The sequence below is a fragment of the Panthera pardus genome, unplaced genomic scaffold (genome assembly GCF_024362965.1).
Source record: "Panthera pardus isolate Hobbes unplaced genomic scaffold, ASM2436296v1 HiC_scaffold_2, whole genome shotgun sequence".
Taxonomy (NCBI): domain Eukaryota; kingdom Metazoa; phylum Chordata; class Mammalia; order Carnivora; family Felidae; genus Panthera; species Panthera pardus.
Genome location: NW_026526765.1, coordinates 8,761,987 through 8,783,152, shown reverse-complemented (window position 1 = coordinate 8,783,152; position 21,166 = coordinate 8,761,987). Strand labels below are relative to the sequence as shown.

General features: G+C 46.2%; 1 protein-coding gene across 7 annotated transcripts in view; it reads left to right on the top strand.

The window, feature by feature from the left end:
• CTNND2 (catenin delta 2) overlaps positions 1-21,166 on the top strand; it is a 929,345-nt gene that overhangs the window by 779,092 nt on the left and 129,087 nt on the right. For all 7 annotated transcript variants that reach the window (XM_053906886.1, XM_053906884.1, XM_053906885.1 and 4 more), the window contains 2 exons: positions 12,729-12,846; positions 18,439-18,624. In XM_053906886.1, the coding sequence (XP_053762861.1) occupies positions 12,729-12,846; positions 18,439-18,624 (304 nt within the window). The remainder of the gene's footprint in view (positions 1-12,728; positions 12,847-18,438; positions 18,625-21,166) is intronic.

Genomic DNA, 21,166 nt, shown 5'->3' with positions numbered 1-21,166 from the left:
GGATCATTTCCTTTATCCTAAGGTCACTGATCAGCACCTTAATGCCACCTGCAAAACTCCTTCACTGCAGTGCCTAGATTAGTGTTCGGCTGAACAACTCCAGACCAGGAATCTTGAAGGGACATCTTTCAAATTCTCCCTTCCACCACAAAGAAAAAGTCCAGTCCTGACAACAATGGAGGCAGACAATTAAACTATAGATTCATAGGCACTAAGCAGCCTTGGTTTTAAAATGCAAAGACTCTTCAAACAGCTTTGACTTTTCCAATTTTTCCTAAATTGCGATTAAGGCCAATGCCTAAGCGGCTTCTTTTTCCAGAAGCTGGCACCCACTTTTTCAGTAAGTCTTCCAGGAATTTCCTTCAAAATGTAAAAACATATTTCAATAATTAAGAATAAGTATATGCTCTTCTCCTTTTCAGAAAATAAACAGGCCAGATGATCTTAGTTTACTGAGCTCTCTGTATATTTTTTTCTCATAGAAGTTTATGTGTATTCCTATCGTTTTTTGCTCTGGTCACTCATCACCCCCACACTAGATCCTTTCCTTTCAAAACAAGGAGAGAAGAGAGCTGTCCACAGACACCCTCTGCCATTTTAATTCATCTTTGGCCAAGCACAGATTGGCTGTTTGTTTGTTTCACCTAGCTAGAACTACACAAGCATCTCTGGCCGAAGTAATTGGAGTCTGCGTTTTGTTTTGTTTTCATTTTTTTTTTTTTTATCATTTATCATGTTCTTTGGCCCAAGTAGAAAACTACTCAGTGAGTTGTCAAAACTTCTAAGTTGTTCGGACAGCAGTTAGGAGAGATGGGAGCATTTTTAAGAGATTAAAAGAAAGGTGCTTTTTTATTTTTTAATCCCTTCCTTTCCCTTTGCACACAAGGAGCCTGGAGCTGTTTTGATCCAGGGACTATTTTTATTAGCAATTTGGCCATAAATTTAAGGAGACTTTTCCCAAAGAAAAATTTAAGAAGACACACACACACACACACACACACACGTGGAGAGGGATGGTTACCATAGGCAGACAGCCTGGAGCAGTGGGGTAATAGGAATGGACTCTTCTCTCTTCCTTACCCTGTGGCTGCCTGTTCTGATCACTCACCCTAACTTGCTGGGCAAGAATCGTGAACAGTCAACTCAGAGAAATGCTGCTGGTCCCAACCCAACAGTGAATACCCAGAATAAAACACCGGGTGCGGGGGGCAGGGAATTACAAGAACATGATGGGGGTGGAAACGGGGAGGGGATGAGACACAAGAATAAATGCAGTTCTTTCCCCTGGAGATACTTTCAGATTTTTGGTTGTTATTATTGGAACCCAATAAGGTATCAGTGAGTGATCAAAGCAATCATGAAAACAGAAAATGCACCTTGAGGACAACTCTTCATCTAGATAAGTGAACTTTTAGAAATCACGTTCATTCCCAGCTTTAATAAATCTTTGAAGTACGATTTGTTAAAATTTTCCCACAAGTAAGTAAATTGAAAGATTACATGAGTGCATATAAGGAATTAGGTGATGAATTGAAACGAAGGTTTAAAGGGCTAATTTAATAATAGCTATTAATAGTCCGGAACATAATGCCAAATCTTGAAAGTCTTCAAACCCACAATCTGACATTTAAAAGGCAAGTAACCCATTACCTATAATCCCTTATCAATCAGATTTGTTCTCCTACTTCTGAGAAGACAGAGATCTCAAAATACAAGGAATTGGATGGCCTTGGCCTGGCTCCTCATTTATGTAGCCACGGTGCTCACTTGCCTGAAAGCCACCTGTTGGTGAAGTGAATATTGCATTTCCAGTTTGCAGGGTTTCCCAGCATATTAATATATTGTATGTATTTTTATTTTTTATTTTTTTAATTTTTTTTTTAATTTTTAATTTATTTTTTTTATAGTGTATGTATTTTTAAAGCTCAGGTTTTGTGACTTACACTCAGTTGTGCCTGGTCGATAAGGAGTAATTTGGGCTAGTAAAAAAAAAAAGAAGAAGAAGAAGAAAACACTGGTTTTTAATTCGTTTTGTAACTTAGTTTGCATTCTGAGCGGATATTTCCTTTTCGCCGTTGGCTTTGTAGTGGGGCCGTGGCTGGCGGCCGGTTTTGTTCCGTGGGTGTGTCTGCCGTGGCCGATGGTGGTGCCAGTGGGTACTCTCCACGGAAGGCCCCCTCCATGGCAAGCAGAGGAACCAGGACCGAGGTCGGGCGTGGGGCTCGCAACGTGAGATGCTCCCTGGTCCTGAGTCCGCACAGAGAGCCTGCCACAGACGTGCCAGAGTGACATGTTTCAGGCGTTCGTGGAACACGGCGGAGCTGGGCCTCGGCCCAGGAGGTGGGGCCACGTGGCGGTGCTCCAAGCTAGCCGTGTGGCTCGGTAGCTACAAAGTCAGGGCACAGTGAAGTGAGCGCCGCTCACGCCCGCGTGCAAGTGACAGAACGACCACGGGATGTGCGTGGACCACAAAGGACCGCAGGCGCGTTTAGGTTCACGGTTAACGGTTTTAGCCGCTCGCCTTTTTTCCCTGGGATTTCCTCGTCATTCCGCCCAACAGGACCCTGGCGGCAGACGTTTCCTAGAGCAGTTAACTCTGTGGCGTCCATCAATTTTAATTGGAATCACGAAGCTAAAACCCTGGGTAGTACTTGCCAGCCATAGGTGTCTTTCAACTCAGGTACTTCTGGTTCTGCCGTGGGCTTCTTTGCAACAGTGCGCCCTGCTGCATGGCCAACTCCGGAAGGCGGGGATCTGGGCATTCTTAACAGGGACGGTGTTCAATCGTCGACAGAAGAGGAGCCTGTCCGTCTCTCTCTGCTGGCTTACGTTCATGAGGGTGGCTGGGGTGTCAATGCGGAGGGACCACCGCCCTGAGGACAGCTCAGCCTCAGTGTTCGCTGCCAGCCCGGTAGGCAGTTGGTCTTTAGGCCACTGAAGCATTCTGTCCCTGCAGCTCTACAAAGCAATTACCGAGCCCTCACTGTCCTGATTTATAAAGAGATTGCCTTCCTTGCGAGAAGACAGTAAGGTGCATAGGAGGAATCCAAAAGCAAGACTTGTGCTAATCTTAAAAAAAAGAAGAAGAAGAAGAAGAAAAGACAAAAAATAAAAAGGGAAATTTATTTCTCTGGAAATCGTTCTGACTTGGCTGTAATGAAGGTGCCACCTTAAGAAACAAGTAAGCCTAGGGGCGCCGGGGTGGCTCAGTCATTTAAACGTCAGACTCGTGATTTCGGCTCAGGCTGTGGGATCCCAGCGTTGTGGGATCAAGCCCTGCCTCAGGTTCCACACTGAGTGTGGCACCTGCTTGAGATTCTCTCTCTTTCCCTCTGCCCCTCTCCCCCCACTTGTGCTCTCTCTCTTAAAAAAAAATCAATCAAATTAAAAAGAAACTTAAAAAGAGAAACACATATGTGTAAAGAGAAGTCAAGAGCTTTTCAAATAAATTCAGCCTTCTGTTACTTGTACCAAATAAAAATGAACAGAGGTGTGGCTAATCTTAATACAGGTGTCCCTCAGTTGTCAAAAGTTTCAATCATGCCACTTTGCTTTTGCAAAAAACCTACACGAGTAGCTGTTTTCACAAACTGAAGGAAATCCAAAGAGGACTTTTGCTTTTATGGGGAAAAGGGTGAGAAGCAAAACCTGTCCCACGCTGGTTTTGCAGAGAGCTGGGACCGAGGCAGGGATCCAGAGCAGCAAGAACGGCCCCACCCAGCTCCTTCCCTGCGAACCACGGCCAGCGTCCTGGCATCCAGCGCCCAGAACTTCGAACCGTGTCTGTGAGCATCTGGGCTCTGTCTTCATGTATTTTGTGCATCTGTTAGCGATGTGCCCTCAGGTATCAGAAAAGCCTAAGAGAGGAGATTTCAGGGTCTGGGAATCCTCAGAATTGTTTTCCTGTAAATTAACGATAATTGCTTCTTTGCTTTACACACTTCAGCGTGTGAAAGGTTTCCTAGGAACACCCTACTTGGGCCCAGCACAGGAAACTTGACCTTTCATACCATTTGGCACTTAAGGTTGGCGTTGCAGATAAGGTTCCAGAAATTCACTTAAGACCCCACTACAGACTTCACTCAAACAGAGCCAGGACATTGCCCATTTCTCTCCCTTAGGATCCCACATACTCACTATCCCCCCAGGAGAGAATGCCAACCACTCCACTCTCTGTTCACTGGAAGCTGTGAAGACTGAGGTTTTCAGGAGCCTCTTCCGCAGTAAGAGACCAGCTGAAGTAAAAGGTGTATGAGGCGCCTGGGTGGCTCAGTCGGTTGAACATCTGACTCTTGATTTCAGCTCAGGTCATGATCTCACGGTGCGTGGGTTTGAGCCCCGCATCTGGCTCTATGCTGACGGGCACGGGTCCTGCTTGGTATTCTCTCCCTCTCCCTCTGCCCCTCCCCCACTTGCGCTCTCTCTGTCTCAAAAAATGACTTAAAAAAACAAAAAAGAAGAAGAAGTAAAAGGTATCAACCAAGCACGAGAGCCGTCTGGACCAAGCTGATGCCCACGTGTCTGGTAGCTTATCTCGTGGCTAATCAGATCAGGGATAGGGCAAAACAAGTACTTTTGTCCCAAAAAGTGCGTCATCACTTCAAAAAGTGCGTCACATCAGTGCTTCTTACACAGAGGGCTTTTGTCTGCTCTGAGGTAGATAAAACATCTCCTGGCCTTGCATAGTTGAGGGCACGTGCCTTATATGTCACCCCCTCGCCCCCTCCCCTACACGCATGCCCCAAGGAAGAATTTTTATTTTCTTTTGTGTGTGCATTTTCACGTCTATTTATTTTTGACAGACAGAGCATGAGCGAAGGAGGAGCAGAGAGAGAGGGAGACACAGAATCCAAAGCAGGCTCCAGGCTCTGAGCTGTCAGCACAGAGCCCAATGCGAGGCGTGAACTCAGGAAGCGTGAGATCACGACCTGAGCCAAAGTCAGATGCTTAACCAACGGAGCCACCCAGGAGCCCCTGATTTCCATATATAGGTGGCATTTTGGTCTTGGTCAAGACAATACAATTATTTGATCATTGAGAAATATCTTCTTGAAACTTGCGTGAACCCACTACAGAGAAGCAGTTTTCCAGGAAAAGGGTGGGGTGGGAAATATATATGGTTGGTGTTGAGAAGAATTTCATTTACCCTTGAGTAAAACAAACTAATGCCCTTTCTTGGTTTCCTATGCTGCTGTAACAAGTTACCACAAACTTAGGGACTGAGGACAACGCCAATTTATTATCCTCCCGTTTCTGTGAGCTAGAAGTCTGACACTATCCTTACCAGTTCAAAACCACAGTGTTGTGCTCCTTATTAATGGCTCTTGGGAGAAGATTTTTCCAAGCTTCTTCAGGCTGTGTCCAGGATCGAATTCCTTGTGGCTGTGGGACCGAGGTCCCCGTTTCCTTGCTGGCTATCAGCTGAGAGCTGACAGCCTCTCTCACAACTTAGCATGTGGCCCCCTCTGTCAGAACCAGCAATGGGGACTTGAAGCCTCATGCTTGAGACCTCTCTGACTCTTGCTTCTGTGCCGCTCCGCTGACACCAGCCAGGGAATCCTCCCTGCTCTTCATGCTCATTGGGTCCACAGGGATCATTTGGGATATTATAAAGTCCCTAACCATAATTCCATCTGCAAAGTCCCTTTTTCCATGTGAAGTAACCTAGTCACAGGTTCCAGGCATTAGGACATAAACATTTGGGGGGGACATTATTTGGCCTACCATAGTCCTCCCTCTGGGCCCCAAAGATTCACATCCATCCCACATACGTTCATCCCATCCTAGGGTCTCATCCCAGGACAGCATCATCTCCAAGTCCTAAAGGTCGACCCAAAGGTCTAAAATCAGCAGCATCTAAATCAGGTGTCATCCGTGAAGTACAGCTCCTGGGGAACGATTCTCCTCCCCTTGTGGTCCTGCGATATCAAAGACATAGGTCATCTTCTCCCAACAAACACTGGTGTGACAGGCATAGGATGATAGTGAGAGAGATGCCAGCTCAGGAAGGGGAGAAATAGAAAATGAAATAGACTACTGGATCACAGCAGCTTAGAAATCCAGCCCAGCAATCCCCATTAGATTTCAAGGCAAGGGATTTATCTTCTGTCATCCTTGGCTCTGCTCTCTGGGTAAGACGTCCGAGAAAGTCAACATTGGAAACGCCCCTTGAATGAATTCACCAGGCAGGTCAGAGGAGGCTTGCTTTGGTTCCCTCTTGGTTATTGGCCAAGTGTCACAAATGGTTTTAATTTTTTTTTTTAACACTTATGTATTTTTGGGAGAGAGAGAGAGAGGAGACGGGCCACAAAGCAGGCTCCGCACTGTGAGCACAGAGCCTGATGCGCGGCTAGAACCCATGAACCCTGAGATCATGACCTGAGCCAAAATCAAGAGCCGGACGCTTAACCGATGGAGCCCCCCCCCAGGCACCCCCAGATGTCACAAACGGCACATTTCTGCAGAGCCACAACAGGCAGGAGAGCCACTGGTGGTACACTAGCCGGCGTTCAGAGCAGCCTGGCTGGGCTACTGGGCAGCTAGGTGTCAATCAAACAGGACTTAGCACAGGTAATGTGGTTTGGCAAAAGAGCATCAGCATGATTCACCTTGGTGAACCATGAGCCCCCCGTGGTTTTATTGAACACAAGGGGCTGGCATAGCATACCAGGCTTAGTAAAAATGGAGACGTATACACCAGAATTGGCATTTGCCACAGACTGCTACCTGTCCCTACAGGTCCTATCCTCTGTTAATGCCAGGAGTGGTGGCCTGGAGACCCCACCTCTGCGTGGTTGTGCTTGGTTAGCATTTCCGCAGTCTGGTCACCTGGAGCCACCCCTAAGCCTGTTATGTGTAGGTTAAGCCTTGCCCTTCAAATTTGAAGGTACATTCCATGAAATATGCATAAAATGCTTTCTTGATGACACACGTTTATCATACTCCGGCCTCTTATTTCTTAAGAACCTATGACTTGCAGCAGCAAATGTTAAGGAAAACAATTGATGTCCACATTTATAGAATTACAACCTCAGCGGGGTGCCTGGGTGGCTCAGCCGGTTAAGTGTCCGACTTCGGCTCAGGTCATGATTTTGCAGTTTGTGAGTTTGAGTCCCCCATCGGGCTCTGTGCTGATGGCTCAGAGCCTGGAACCTGCTTTGGATTCTGTGTCTCCCTCTCTCTCTTCCCCTCCCCTACTCGTGCTCTCTCTCTCTCTCTCTCTCTCTAAAATAAATAAACATCGAAAAATTAAAAGAAAAGAATTACAACCTCAGCAAAGATTTTAATTACAACTTAAAGGTGAGTAGTAAAACCTCCATCCAACTCAGCCTATGTTTCTTTTCCAGACACATCTAGGCATTACTTCCAAGGGAGATAGGTTCCCAAATCCTTCATACCTCTGTTTTCATACCGATGATATCAGATCTAGGCACATCAGATATGTTTCTGCTTGCCTGCTAGACGGAGCTCCCAAGGTCAAGGGCCAGGTGTTCTTTTTATTCCAAGACATGGCATTAGGTGTGGAGCAGAGTCGATACCCAGTCAAGGTGGGTTAGTTCGTTGCTTTGAACTGATCTATCTGTTAGCCTTTCTTCTAGTTCCATAGACTGTATCTCACAAAATCCATAACTCCTCCAAATTTCAGTTCAATGTTACTTATTGCTGTAAAAAATTAAAAATAACTTGTATGTGCATTAATAGGGTAATAACTTTTTAGGTTATAAATCATCATATAATTATCCACGGAATGCCCAAAGTTGTTCCATGAATAGGGTGCATAGGTAGGTATTACCGTGAAAAGAGGCTATGGTAGGCTTTTAATGCATAAAAGCAAGCAAGGTGCTTTACAAACCACTATGGTAAAAAGCAAAAGCATACCTACACAGTTTATTGGTATGAGTAGAAAATAACCTTGAACGATAAATGTCAAATGGTGACAGTGATTTCCTTGGACAGAAGGATGAGGGGGAGAAGAGAGAGTAAGGATGTTCGCTTTTACTGATGTATTTCCCCCAGGGTTTGAATACCTTTACAATAGTTTCAGATTTTTAAAAAAGCAGTAATGAAAATTTTCAAAATGAGGGTGTCATTGTTGCCAGGAAACCTTCCATTCTACCCTCTGCACACCCCTCATCCTCTCTGCAGGCTTGCAGTACATGTTCCAGGTGCTTCCTGCAGCTCCCCGCCTAGTGTCTCTCTCCCTCTTGGATGGGGGTCTCTGGGCGACAAGCAGCTAGAACACTTAACATTTCCTTCGTAGACTCCATACCAGGCCCTGAGCATTTGGCCGTATCACCACACGATCGGGTGATGCCAGATGCTCCCATCGGCGCACTATGGATGAGCAGACCAAGGCAAGGCACGTGCCTCCACGCCTAGGTAGCCCCAGCTACGAGGCCATGCCAGGTGCACGAAAGGGTCCACCTTTGTTGAAGTTATCAAATGAGAAGAAGGCAACAAGCTGGTCCCTTGTTTTGCTAAAAGTTTGTGAAGGGGCACCTAGGTGGCTCATTCAGTTAAGCATCCGACTCTTGATTTCAGTTCTCACAGTTCATGGGATCAATGCCAAACTCTTCCTGCAAGCTGGGGGTGAAGAGAGCTATGGCTCGGGGATACCTGATTGTCTCCAGGCGACAAAATTGTGCCGTTCTCTCCAGCACTCCGTGTGTCTGATCAGTATTGTCAACAGTCATAAGAAAGCTCATATCTCAAACTTGTTTAGTTATGTTCAGCTGTTGTTGTCTTTTTCTTCCTTCCCAAATTGAGCCTGCTCTGAATAATCCAGGATGGGGGTTGTAGTGGCAGGGCACAAGCCACAGTGTAAGAAGCCTGTATTCTTGACGAAGCAGACATCCAATATTGTCCAGTGAGTACGGCGCACGGAGGTAAATCAGTCACACGAGTGACTGTCCGATGGGAGGGCTGAATGCACGAGTAATAGCCACCTTGCTCTGAGCACCTAGGTTGTGTTGGGCACTCAGCTGTATGCTGAGCATACAAATGACAGCAACATGCCTTCTACCCTCCAGAAGGTTCCGATGCAGCAGTAAGGTCACAGCCTAAATAATTCTAATACAAAGTCAGTGGTGATGGTTAAGAGAGATTCAAAGAGCAAAGAGAGTGTAGAGAAGAGAGGGCTCGTTTCAAACAGACTAATTGCTGAAAATCTCATCCATTGGTTTTCTCTGCAGTTTCCCTGTTCATATCCTGACCATCTTGAAGTGGAGGCACATAAAATGAAGTCTTTCATGTGAAATGCTGGTTGCGTTCCTTTGAACGTGCATTACAAGTGCCTCTTTGGATCCTATGAGGGCTCTGTATATTGAATTTGTTTTACATAAGCTCAGTGAGTGATGGAAACTAAGAGAAACAGCATGTCAAACAGCACTGAAGAGAGGGGAAATAAAGCAGCTTAACTCGTTACAGTTGAATAACAGAGATTGTAAGAGATTTTGTACCTTTTCATTGTAAGAAATAAAAAGTTTCGTTTTTATCAATTAGATAAAAAGATTATAGAACCTACTTTAAGCAGAAATCTCCAAATGACATGTCAACTGACAGTTCAATCAAGACTATAAAGATTATTTCTAAGGCATAGCTGTCATGCGATCTTTGTGCTTGTTTTACAAATAATCCATCAGTATTTGTTTGAATGTCATGTTTATGCATAGAAATTTGCTGTACCGGTTTCCCATCAGACGTGAAAATCACCTCGGTCAAGATGGGCAGAAGGTGGTTTCAAGTGCAACAGGAGGGTGGAACTTTGTAGGTTGGACACGGGCTCATTGTCCCTTCCTTAGGACCATGATTAGTTAATTGCTACACACACAAAATGTTGTTGGTTTTTTAAAAATTTTTAAATAGTGAAGCATGCACGATATAGTAGATCTTGTTTTGTGGGGGGAAAGGAGAAACAGGAAACTCTCCTCTCCTCCAGAGTGAAAAGCCAGGGGTGCTTTTCTGATGTGTTTCCCTCATTTAGGAGTAGTGGCTTAAAAGCCAACTCACCCCCCAGAGGGTTGTAGGACACTGTTCCCCATTGATTAAGAGACATGTGCACACCTCATTCTGTTTAAAAATATGTATTGAGCATCATCATACCTGAAGACACTGTGGTAACTCCCTCTTCCCCTCCGTATCATAGAGGTGTGTTTGTATATGTGTGTTTACATGTGTGTTTATATGTGTGTGATTATATGTGTGTGTGTGTGTGTGTGTGTGTGTGCGCGCGTGTGTGTGTGTGTGTGTCCCATTCATTTCCCCTTCTCTACAGGGACCCAACTTATTAGTCATCTCATTTCTCAATATCTTACACATTTTTTAAAGATTTTATTTGTAAGTAATCTCTACACCCAATGTGGGGTTCAAACTCACAACCCCAAGATCAAGAGTGGCATACTTTACTGACTGAGCCAGCCAGGCACCCCACAATATCCTATACATTCTAATATAGCAGCCAGTTAGTAAGTTGTTGTTTTTTTAATTTTGGAGGAGAGTAGACTAGAATCAAAGAAAAACGAGAATAAAGGATACTGCTTAGATTAATATTCACAACTATAATGTTGACTGATTGATAATTCATGATCTTTCCCAGGTTGCCCTGTCCATTGATTACCACTGAAAATAGGCTGATCATTATGAAGTGTATTTGTGAATGAGGAGGCAGTCTGCCCTCACCATAAAGCTACTCAAGGGCAAGACTGAGCATTCATTGGAAGAGGGCAGAAGACTTCAGACTAGGGTGTACAGAGCTACCCTCAGGCACTTTCAAGACTACATTCCATCGTTCTCTCTTTGGAAAAACAACCTCTTCAGAGTATAGGTGCAAGATTTAAAACACACAGGCACACTGCCATCCAGCATTCTTCTGGCCAAAGAGGTCTGATTGGGATTTTTGACAAGCCTATTACTCTAACAGCCTCAAAGCCTGACCTGGTGAAAACCATTTCAAGGAGGAGTGGTCTAAAACTGCTCTGTCACAAAGGCCGTCTTTCTCGTTTAGAGTAATACCAGCAAAGCTCTCACCACTTCTTCCTGCAGAAATTTTGGCTCTTCCTCCCTCTCCGAGATCCAGAAGTGAGGGTTGGCCACCCCAAGAGGGAGTCCTGACACTTTTCCTAAAAATGCTGTCACTATTTGCCTAGTTATATTATCTGAGGAACTGAGAAATTTTGTTTATATTTTAAGATGAGCAAATGCCAAAAATACTAATTTGAATTGAATAACCTTTCCCAGTCTTAGATTAAAATGCGGAGAGATCCGCATTAAACACATCCTCCAGAACCTTCTAGATATCGAAGAAAACATTTATGTTCAATAGCATTTTAGCCGTTAGCATTTTAGTGTCGGCCCTATTTTATTTTCGTTCCTAAAAAAAAAGTATTATATCCATGTTGTGCATCAAGCCTGAAGGCCTTGCCTTCCTCTCCTCATAGACTGGGTTCAATCCCAGCCCCTCCACTAACTCCTCCCTCTGTGGCCTTGGGCAGCTCTCTCAGGGTTCTCATCTGTAAAACAGAATGAAAAGTAACCTCGAAGGACATTTTGAAAATGAAATGGGAATGCCTCCGTCAGTTACAACGTGGGCGTGAGATTCATCCTGTTCGGTGCCTCCTGCGGGCTCTGTCCAGGGCCACAGATCCTTGGGATCTGCCATGTGGCAGCCATCAGCAGTCAGCAGAGAGGGTGCCTTTCCCGACCAGACCCTCTCCCTAGAGCCAGAGTCAGCGCGGTGGTTCTCCGCTTTGGCGTCACCAAATAGGAAGTTATCTGATGCCACCCAAGACTCCAGAGTGGGGCCAACAGTCTCCGCCGGGTGATTCTGATATTAGCCGAGTTTGAGAGCCACTGGCCTACTGGGATCACTCTCGAGAGATCACTCTTCCCGTGGTCGCTAAATTCCCTCAGTTCCTTTATACCTTCCCTTCACTCACCTCCAGCATCCCTCCAACAGGCTGTGTTGTCCACGACTTGCCACAGAAATTCTCCGCCTGAACCAAATCCTAACCAGGGGTAGGAGAGGAAGAATGTACTCTCAGGTGGTGCGGTCACTAAAAGCACCCCAAAGACTCACCCTTGACTGAGCTTTTCTCATGTCTTTTGTAGAAGTGGAAGATCTCACTGCTTCCCAGCCGCCTGTTCCCTGACTGTCCGCCCCTTCTGTTGGCTTAAGCTCAGCTTGTGCTGGTGCAGGAAGGAACTTGGGCCACGCCTGCCCATAAAAGGTGCCCATGGGCATCCCGGTGATTAAATTTTCACAGAACCCCCTACCCATGCGCCCAGAATAAATTTCTAGAAGTTTACTTCTGGTAGGGCCAATGTAGGTATATTTTTGAAGCAGGCGAAATTAGATCTCTAAAATATTTCAGTAAGTCAGAAGCTCCGTCTTTGAAAAACGCTCTCGCAAATTTCTCCAAGAAGAGGCCTTTGAATCACAGAGCTTGATTCCCTTGTCAGCTGTCAGTGAAGTAAACCTTAAAGACTTTCCAAGAGCCCCCATTCTCCGCGGCCACGGGACCCTCACAGATGACATGTTCAGAACTCTGAGTCTCCTTTGCACAAGTTATGATGCAGATACCTATGACTTACCCAGTTCTACGATGTATTTGTGGAAACCCTCCCTACTATTTAAAACCGTGTTCTCGGTAAACATTCTGGAGTTGCGCGTGGGAGAAAGGTTCTTTTGGGGACCACAGGGAGGTAGCTGACGTGCCCTTTTGCTTTTGCAGGAATGTCAGTTCAGCCGGAGAGGAGGCCCGCAGGAGGATGCGGGAATGCGACGGGCTCACAGATGCGCTGCTCTACGTGATCCAGTCTGCACTGGGGAGCAGTGAGATCGACAGCAAGGTTTGTTGTGTTTGCATAGATTAAACATCTTAGTCAATAAAGATGCCCAAGGGACTAAGCAACGGCTAACAACGACGGAGAGCTAATGCTGTGCCTAATACCTTCACTCTGAAATCTATCGTGGTCTCCCCGTAGGAATCCTACATTTTCTTGATGGCTTCTAATAATCCTAGCCTAGAACTAGACACCTAAGTCTCAACAACGAATAAATAAAAAACGTGGATTGTTTTAAGTTACTCAGACGGGATGAGTGTATCAACTTTTCCATGCTACATTACCCACAAGCTTCCAGTTTTATTTTTTTGAAATCTGCTTTTAAAAGAAAGAGACCTATTAAAACTACCTGAGCTTCGAATAACTCTATATTCTTACCAGTTAGCTTTTTACAAATGTTAGTTGTTCAAATGCCATTTTAAAAGTACCTGATGAAGGGGCACCTGGGTGGCTCAGCTGGTTGAGTGTCAGACTGTGGCTCAGGTCCTGATCCCCTGGTTTGTGGGTTCGAGCCCCGTGTCAGGTTCTGTGCAGATGGCTCAGAGCCTGGAGCCTGCTTCAGATTCTGTGTCTCCCTCTCTTTTTGCCCCGCCCCCTCCCCTCACCCACTCTGTCTATCTCTCTCAAACATAAACATTAAAATTTTTTTTAAATTTTTTAAAAAAGTGCCCAATGAAGGTAAATAACTGCTTTAAAAATGCTAAATAAACGAGGCTGGTGATATGTTAATCATCAGAGTCTCTTCAGTGTTTGAGTTCACAAACCAAAATAGAGTCGGGTGGGCTTTTCCAGTGTTGGAGGTATTTTGTTTCGCCTCAGTTTGTCTTTTGATTAGTTTCGATTCATTCTGAATGTAAAACTGTAAAGTAATAATGTCCCGATGTAAACACAGACTCTAATGATGCTTTTAAAGCAGTCCGTGTGACAAATGTAAACACAGACTCTACTGATGAGTCCACGTGACAAATGCGAGACCATAACGAGAACTTCTCTAGAGCCACACCATGGACATTTGGGGCTGGATAATTCAGTGTTTGGGGGCCACCCTGTGCATTATAGGATGTTGAGCAGCATTCCTGGGCTCTACCCCCTAGATGCCAGCAGCTTCATAGCTGGGACAAACCAAAATGTCCCCAAGATATTGCCAGATGTCCCACAGAGGGAGCAAAATTGGTCCTGGTCCTGGTCCTTAATCCCATGGCTTTTAATGCCAGCTCTTCGTTAGAATTAGGACTGCTTAGTAAATACACGTGCCTAGACCCCATCACAGCCCTCTGACTCTGAACGTCTACCTCTGATCTCAGAGTTTTGTTCCTTAGAAGTTCATCAGGTGATTCGACGTGTGGCCTGGACTGAGAGCCCACCTTAGTAGATACAGCTTTGACAAGGACTCTCATCAGAAACACGATGTAATGTAATTTAGTTGTAAAGTCCCATAAAGAACAGGTACGAGTGGTTTGATCCCTTTGGTTACCGGCTGGCGTGGGGAATGACCTAGCGAGGGGTTCTCAACCTTGACTGCACAGTGGAGCCACTGAGAAATGTAGGAAATTGCTGATACCTGAGACCTACTCCCTGTGGTGGAGGCATGATCCGCCTTCTGGGATTCCCATCCTTTGAGTACTAGTTTACCGCAGTTGTGAACACAGTTTGTCACCTGATCGCCGCCACTGACTTACGCTTGCATCCATCAGCTTACCGTGAAGTGCTCCTCAGTTTCGAAATGGAGTATGATGGACTCTAGATGTAATCGTCCCCTTTTGTAAACACTGTTAATGGCCATTTTAGAACTTTTAATATCATTGATAGGAAAACGAAGTCCCTAAAAACGTGACCAGTCAAGATGTCTTGAGGATTTACAGATGTCCGTTAACACAATAGGCGATTTTTAAAAGAGCTGCCAAAGGAGATTCACTAAGGCTTCAGTGCGGCGGGTCTTAATGTTCAGAGCAAGAAAGGCTACAGCATCGGGACGCTGAGCCTCTTACTGTAACGGATGCCAAAAGAGCTTAATATTGTCTCGGCCTTGCAGTTGAAAATAAGGGTCAACAGCCCCTTGCTTTGGCCAACCGCCCATGCCCACACTGGTGGGAAGGTAGTCTCTAGCAGCACGGCCCCAAAACGAAGTGCTGTGAGGCCCCACCCCTTTCTCCTGACGTGTCAGACTCCTGGGAGACACTGGAGATCACCTCTTTTAATGTCCACATTCTCTTCAAAAGAGGACCCTAGAATCCCTGGGAGTATTAAAGGCGGGAATCATAAGACACGGCTATTTCTGATGCAGCAGCTAGAGCACCAGGCTTGGGTAGATTTGCCCCCACCCTCCTGCTGATTATGGAATTGGACCCGGGGACCCCGACTTTGTGACAAGGAAGATCGCCGTAGCTTCTGAAAGGATCAGACTCCACAAGTTACTTAGCAGTGTTTTGCCAGCCAGAACGTGCCAGAGAGTCCTAACGTATTATGGTCCCGCAGTGTGCCACTCAGCCCTCTGTCTGCTCACCTCTGAGCTTTCACGGTGACAGGATAGAGGAGGGAGGTGAGTGCACATTCTCTTTACGGCCAGCAAAGCTAATGGAATCCTAGAGACCGGAATCCACACTGGCTCTCAGCTCGGCTCCTGTGACTGGGACAGTTTGTTGAATGGGTAACATACGGTTCAGCAGTCTATGGACAACTTCCAAATTAGCCCTTTGCCATAGAAAATAAGGCGTCAAAATGACCCTGGTGACCACGAGGAGCCGCCAGAAGCTCTGTTGACAGCAGTGCATGTCAAGAGCAGCGCCACCAGCTGCCACATGCCTTCTGCTGGCGTCCCAAAGAAGGACGGTGGCTGCCTGTTTTTCTGTCCCCTGTCCCCCTGCTTTCGAGGAAAGAGCTTGAATGGGTGGCCCTCCCACACCAAGCTGAGCTAGAGGGATGAGTTCAGCCTCTGTGTCTCCCTCGCCCCATCTTTTCCTCTGCACCCCCACCCCTCTGTCAACCCCACTTTCTCCCTCCCTCCGGCTTCTCCCAGACCATCCCCCAGCCACAGGTAGATCATAAAGCATTTCTCAAAACTGTGGCTGTGTTCCCCAGTAGTCATTTGTTAAACAGAGGCACGGAGATGCCCCCAGGGAACATGAGCAGCAGGATGAGAAAGAAGTTGATTCTCCCAAGTCTTTGATGTAAGGGAAAAAATCAGTTTGAGCTGATTTAAAAATCGTTCTGACTTATGCCATAACATTTCCCTTTCAGGGAGAGACTTTTCTTTCTTTCATGCATCGTCCTGTGTTTACCTGCTTTCATGCCGGTTCCTTTTTTTGATGCTGAGAGGATGCTTGAAATAGAAAATCAAGTTGGCTTAAAGCCTGTGGGATTAGCAGCCGTGAAACCTTGAAAAGCTGACAAGAAAGGTCTAGAATGGAGCAAAGGCTCCCGAGATACATTCTGAAAACCAGTTTTCCTGGTTGATTGTCACACGCCCAGTAGTCAAGTCAAAGATGTATGCTTCCTTTAACCAGATCCCTGTCGTGGGAGGGGAGCACTTAGCCCCATCCCTTCCAGGCTGGGCCCAGGACTAGGAAGAAGTGGCCCAATCTGCTGTGAGTCCCCGACGACTACGGGTCTGGTCCCTCTCGTCTGTGAAATGGAACCACGTTCCCTGCCTTGAATGCTGGTGCACACAGCAGGTGCCTGAGAAACCATAGCCAAATTGGCATGCTTTTAAAAATAAAACTTAGCTCAGTTCAGTTTTTTTCCCCACCATTATTTTTTGAATTGGGTGCATTTTTCTTCTTCCCACTGTTCGTCAAATTCGGAACAAAGGTCAAAAGGTCCGTGCAGTGGCCTGAGTGTATGTGTCCTCCCAAATTTATGTGTGAAACCTGTTCTCCAAGGTGATGATCTTTGGCAGGAAGGGTCTTTGGGAGGAAATGGAAGCACAGAGAGATTAAGCACTTTGCCCAAGGTCACACAGCCCATGAAATGGTAGAGCCAGAGCTCACACCTAGACTGGCGGCTCTGGGCCCCATGCTCTGGACTCCCAAGCGTGCTGTGTGCACCATTGTTCACGGTACGAACTCTCATACAGCATTCTCCGTGGGCAGGCACTGTCTTCAGTACGTACACACTAGGTTGGTTTCCTACTGTTGCTGGAATAGATCGCCACAAACACGGTGGCTGGAAACAACGCATATTTATTATCTCACCGTTTCACAGGCCAGGAGTCCCACGTGGGTCTTGTTGGGCTAAAATAAAAGTGTCGCCAGGGCCGCATTCCTTCTGGAGGCGCCGGGGAGAGTCTGTTTCCTCGTCTTTTCCAGCTTCTACAGGTGCCCACAGTTCCCTGGCTTGTGGCCCCTTCCTCCATTTTCACAGGCAGCAATGAGAGGTCACGCCTTTTCACACCTGTTCTGCACCCTCTCTCGCTTCTAAGACCCTCATGGTTACATGGGCCCCCCAGGATAATCCGGGACAATCTCCCTAACAGAAGGTCAGCTGATTAATTCTGTCTGCCACCTCCATTCCCCTTGGCCTCGGAACCTAACATATTCAGAGCTTCCAGAGATTAATGCGGACATCTTGGCAGGGGAGGCATTCAGCCTACAGCACACACATACTCTAGCTCACCTGATCCTCACAGCAAGCTAAGACGTGGGTACCATTCCGAGCATCTGACAGAGGAGGGAATTGACTCAGAGAGATGTTGGGTGTATCGTCCCAAGTCACAAGGCAGCAGAGACCAAGGGCCTTAAGGTGTTCAGCTGCACCTGTGTCCTCAAGCACCGTCGAATGCCTATGCTAAGAAAACAGGAGCACCAGCCACCTCAAAACAAATCGGTAGCATGGAAACATTTATGCCCCCAGCTGATCCCAGCACATGGCTTGTCTAGGACCCCCCCAGCTTTATATCTCCTACCTCATTTTACTACCAGAAAGGGCCCTGGTGGATGGCAGATAGTAGTGTCTCCCTCCCGGAGCTGATGGAAACGTGAGTATCCATATTCTCGGTGATGCCGAGCCCTGGTCCCCAGAGGGGAGTGGCCTGTGAGCGGGCCACCATCCGAGACCTCTGGAGATTGTGGATTCTTCCCCACTCATTAGTGAACGTCAACCAACAATGGCAGCTGCTTATATAACCATAAGAGACTCTTAAATACAGAGAACAAACTGAGAGTTGATGGGGGCAGGGGAAATGGGTGATGGGCATTGAGGAGGACACTTGTTGGGATGAGCACTGGGTTGCATGTAAGTGTTGAATCACGGGAATCTACTCCTGAAGCCAAGACTACACTGTATGTTAGCCAACTTGCCAATTAAAAAAAAAACAAAAACAAAAACAACCACAATGACAACTGCTTATAAAAGGAGCTACTTTGGATAAGGAAAGGTTTCAAGACCTTCTCGGGCTTCTCTGAATTCTTTCCACTGCGACCATCAAGGGCGCCTTTAGGAGCCGACAGCTAAATGTATCCAGAAAGGATCAGGAATGTGGAAATGACCCGCTTTCCTGGGTGGAGGAGGGATGCTGGTTAGTTTTTATTCATTCCTCCTTTGTTTCTTTTCCTTTCCTTTTTTTTTTTTTTTTTGTTTGTTTGTTTGTTTTGGGTTCTCCAGACCGTTGAAAACTGTGTGTGCATCTTAAGGAACCTGTCATACCGGCTAGCAGCAGAAACGTCTCAGGGACAGCACATGGGCACAGATGAGCTGGACGGGCTTCTCTGTGGTGAGGCCAACGGCAAAGATGCAGAGAGTTCCGGGTGCTGGGGCAAGAAGAAGAAGAAAAAGAAATCCCAGGATCAGGTAATGCTGGCGACTCTGCAGCTCCACACAATTATCCCCTCCCCTAATTACAACATTAATACTTCTTCTGCGTATACACGTACGGGGCTCTGTACTTTCAACGCAGGCTAAAATCATTAACACATCTGCACAGTGTTCCCGTTGGGGGGGGGGGCGTCTGACAGGGGGACATCGAATAACTTCCCCCACATCCTGCAGCCCACTCGACATAGGAACTTTGCCAAAGAGAGTCACGTCAGTCCCAGGCAGGCTCTGAGGTACCAGCTTGGAGAGTCCAGCCCGGGCACCGATTCTTCTGTGTGTTGATTCGTACCTCGATGGAGGTCCCGGCCAGGGACAGGAGGGTGCTTTGCAGGTGTTCCACAGGTACACTGTAGGTGTGATCTAGGAAGAGAAGCTAAGCCGCCAACACATATTTTACTGCATGTTTTGAAACGTTTTGATATGTGCTCTTGCATTTATTGTTAGAAATGGGGGCTCAGATTCCCAGTTCTCCAACAGAATGGCATTGGAAGCTTGGCCTTGGGGGACAATTCTGATAAATTCAGAAAGCTGAGCAGCTGGAGAGGTGTCTCCAAAATGATGGAGATTTACCTTGGGCGGCTGTAAGTAGGCTGCCTGCACTGAGGTAATGGCCAATAGGAAGCCGCTCTTGGCCTTGATGGAATCAAGATAGTCTCCAGCCTTTTCTCCCGGAGCCTCTGGAAGACGGAACCCTCACCCATCGGCCCCCCACCAGCTGAGGGAGTAGTGTGAGTCATAGCTGCGGCCAGAAACCCCTACTACTGAGGTTTCTTCATCTCTCCTGGACAGTGATCATGAGTCCAGCCTTCCCCTGGACACTGTGGTCATATCCCAGCTGCTAACGGTCATACAGACCCAAGATCTGACTGTCTTCCAGAGTGAACAACTAAGAAAGCAGGACAGAACTCCCAACACTGTCTCTTAGCAGGTTCTAATTCAAAATAAATATGCAAAAGTATCTGTTTAGATCAGAGCCCATCATTTTTTAAAGTGTTCTCAAAATCATTTTGCTTTGAGTAAGGGTTATAGGCGCTATTTTGTTTGGAGGAAGGATTCATGGGAATGCATTCTTAAACATCATTCATAAATTTAACTTGAATGCATCAGTGTTCACATTTTTTAGGTTCTAGTTCTCTTGCTCTTTGTGGCCCTTGACGGCCGCTCCAGACACATCTACAGCCTCTAGATCTGTACATTCCAGCATAAACACACCTGTAACCTAAAAATACGTGCTGCTGGCCTTTTCGATGGTGATCTGCTGCTCTGAGACGCTCCCAACCCTGCTTTCTCTCCTGTGCTCTGTGTCCACCTTCTCCCTGAATTGCAGGAGCCTTTTAAGAGGATTGAGCCATACTTCTTAAAATCTCCCCTCAGGGGAATGCAGTGGTTAGCTAGCAGGTGTTTATTGAACTGTGCCAGGAATTATGGCAAACAGTATTGGATACCTCAGTTTTCCAACCCAGTACTTAAGGGGGCCAGACCATAATGCTTCTGACCCTTTCCATTATCGTACAAGCGAAACATGGCCTAACAAAGGTATAATGGGTCCTTCTCATGCTTTCCTTCTGCAATACTGTATACCATGGGGCCCCGTCCCTTTACTGCTTTATCCTGGAAAGTGAATGAGCATAATAAAGGTTGAAAAGAAGAATGGCATATGGGCAGGAATGTGGTGCTTGCCAATCTGTCAGGTGATCGTAATCCCCCAGGTCTTACCCACCACCTACAGACTCAGAACCTCCTGGATGGGCCCAGGCAACTTTGGAAGGCAGATTTGGGCAATTGTACTAATGCATGAGCCTTGGTGTAAAAAACAAAAACAAAAAACTTTGAACTGAGATTGAATTCACTCTGATTTCAAGGTTTTGTCTTCAGTGCTTTTTTGGATTCTGAACCATCCTTCTGATGGTCCCTGCATCTGCCATTGGTGTCCCGTTAGTAAGAGTCGGCCTCAGACCCTGAACCCTTTTTCTAACGCTGCCAATGTGTGCTCACGTGGCTTGAAGCCTTTCAAGTGACAGGTGACATTAGGCATTGATTGGGTCCAGAGAGTTCAGGAGTCAGAAGAAAATATTCCCAACCACATCCCTCCTTTCACGCTGTGAGCTGCGTCACGGAACCTTATGATGAGCAATTTCCCACCTTAGAATGTTGTACTTCTAACCATATTTTACGACATCAATGAGCCATTTTCTAAGTTGAGTAAGATGAAGAGATTAAAGCACTTTTATCATTTTTGCCAAAAGTCTAAGTGAAAATTTATAAGGGTCATTTGTCCCATCTTTTTCTCACAATATTTTCAAGGAGACAAAAAGGATTTCTTTAAGAAAGTTTTGCTGAAACAGCCATGTTAGAATACAGAACATTGTTGCTTATGAAGAAACATCAAAGCCATGGTTTCAGTCAAGTGATAGTTACGTAAAAGACTTTGAACTGTGCTCTCACATAATAAAAGTATCTTATGAAACATTTTAGTGAGGGTGTAAACAGATAATAATTATGGTTGTTTGAAAGTCAT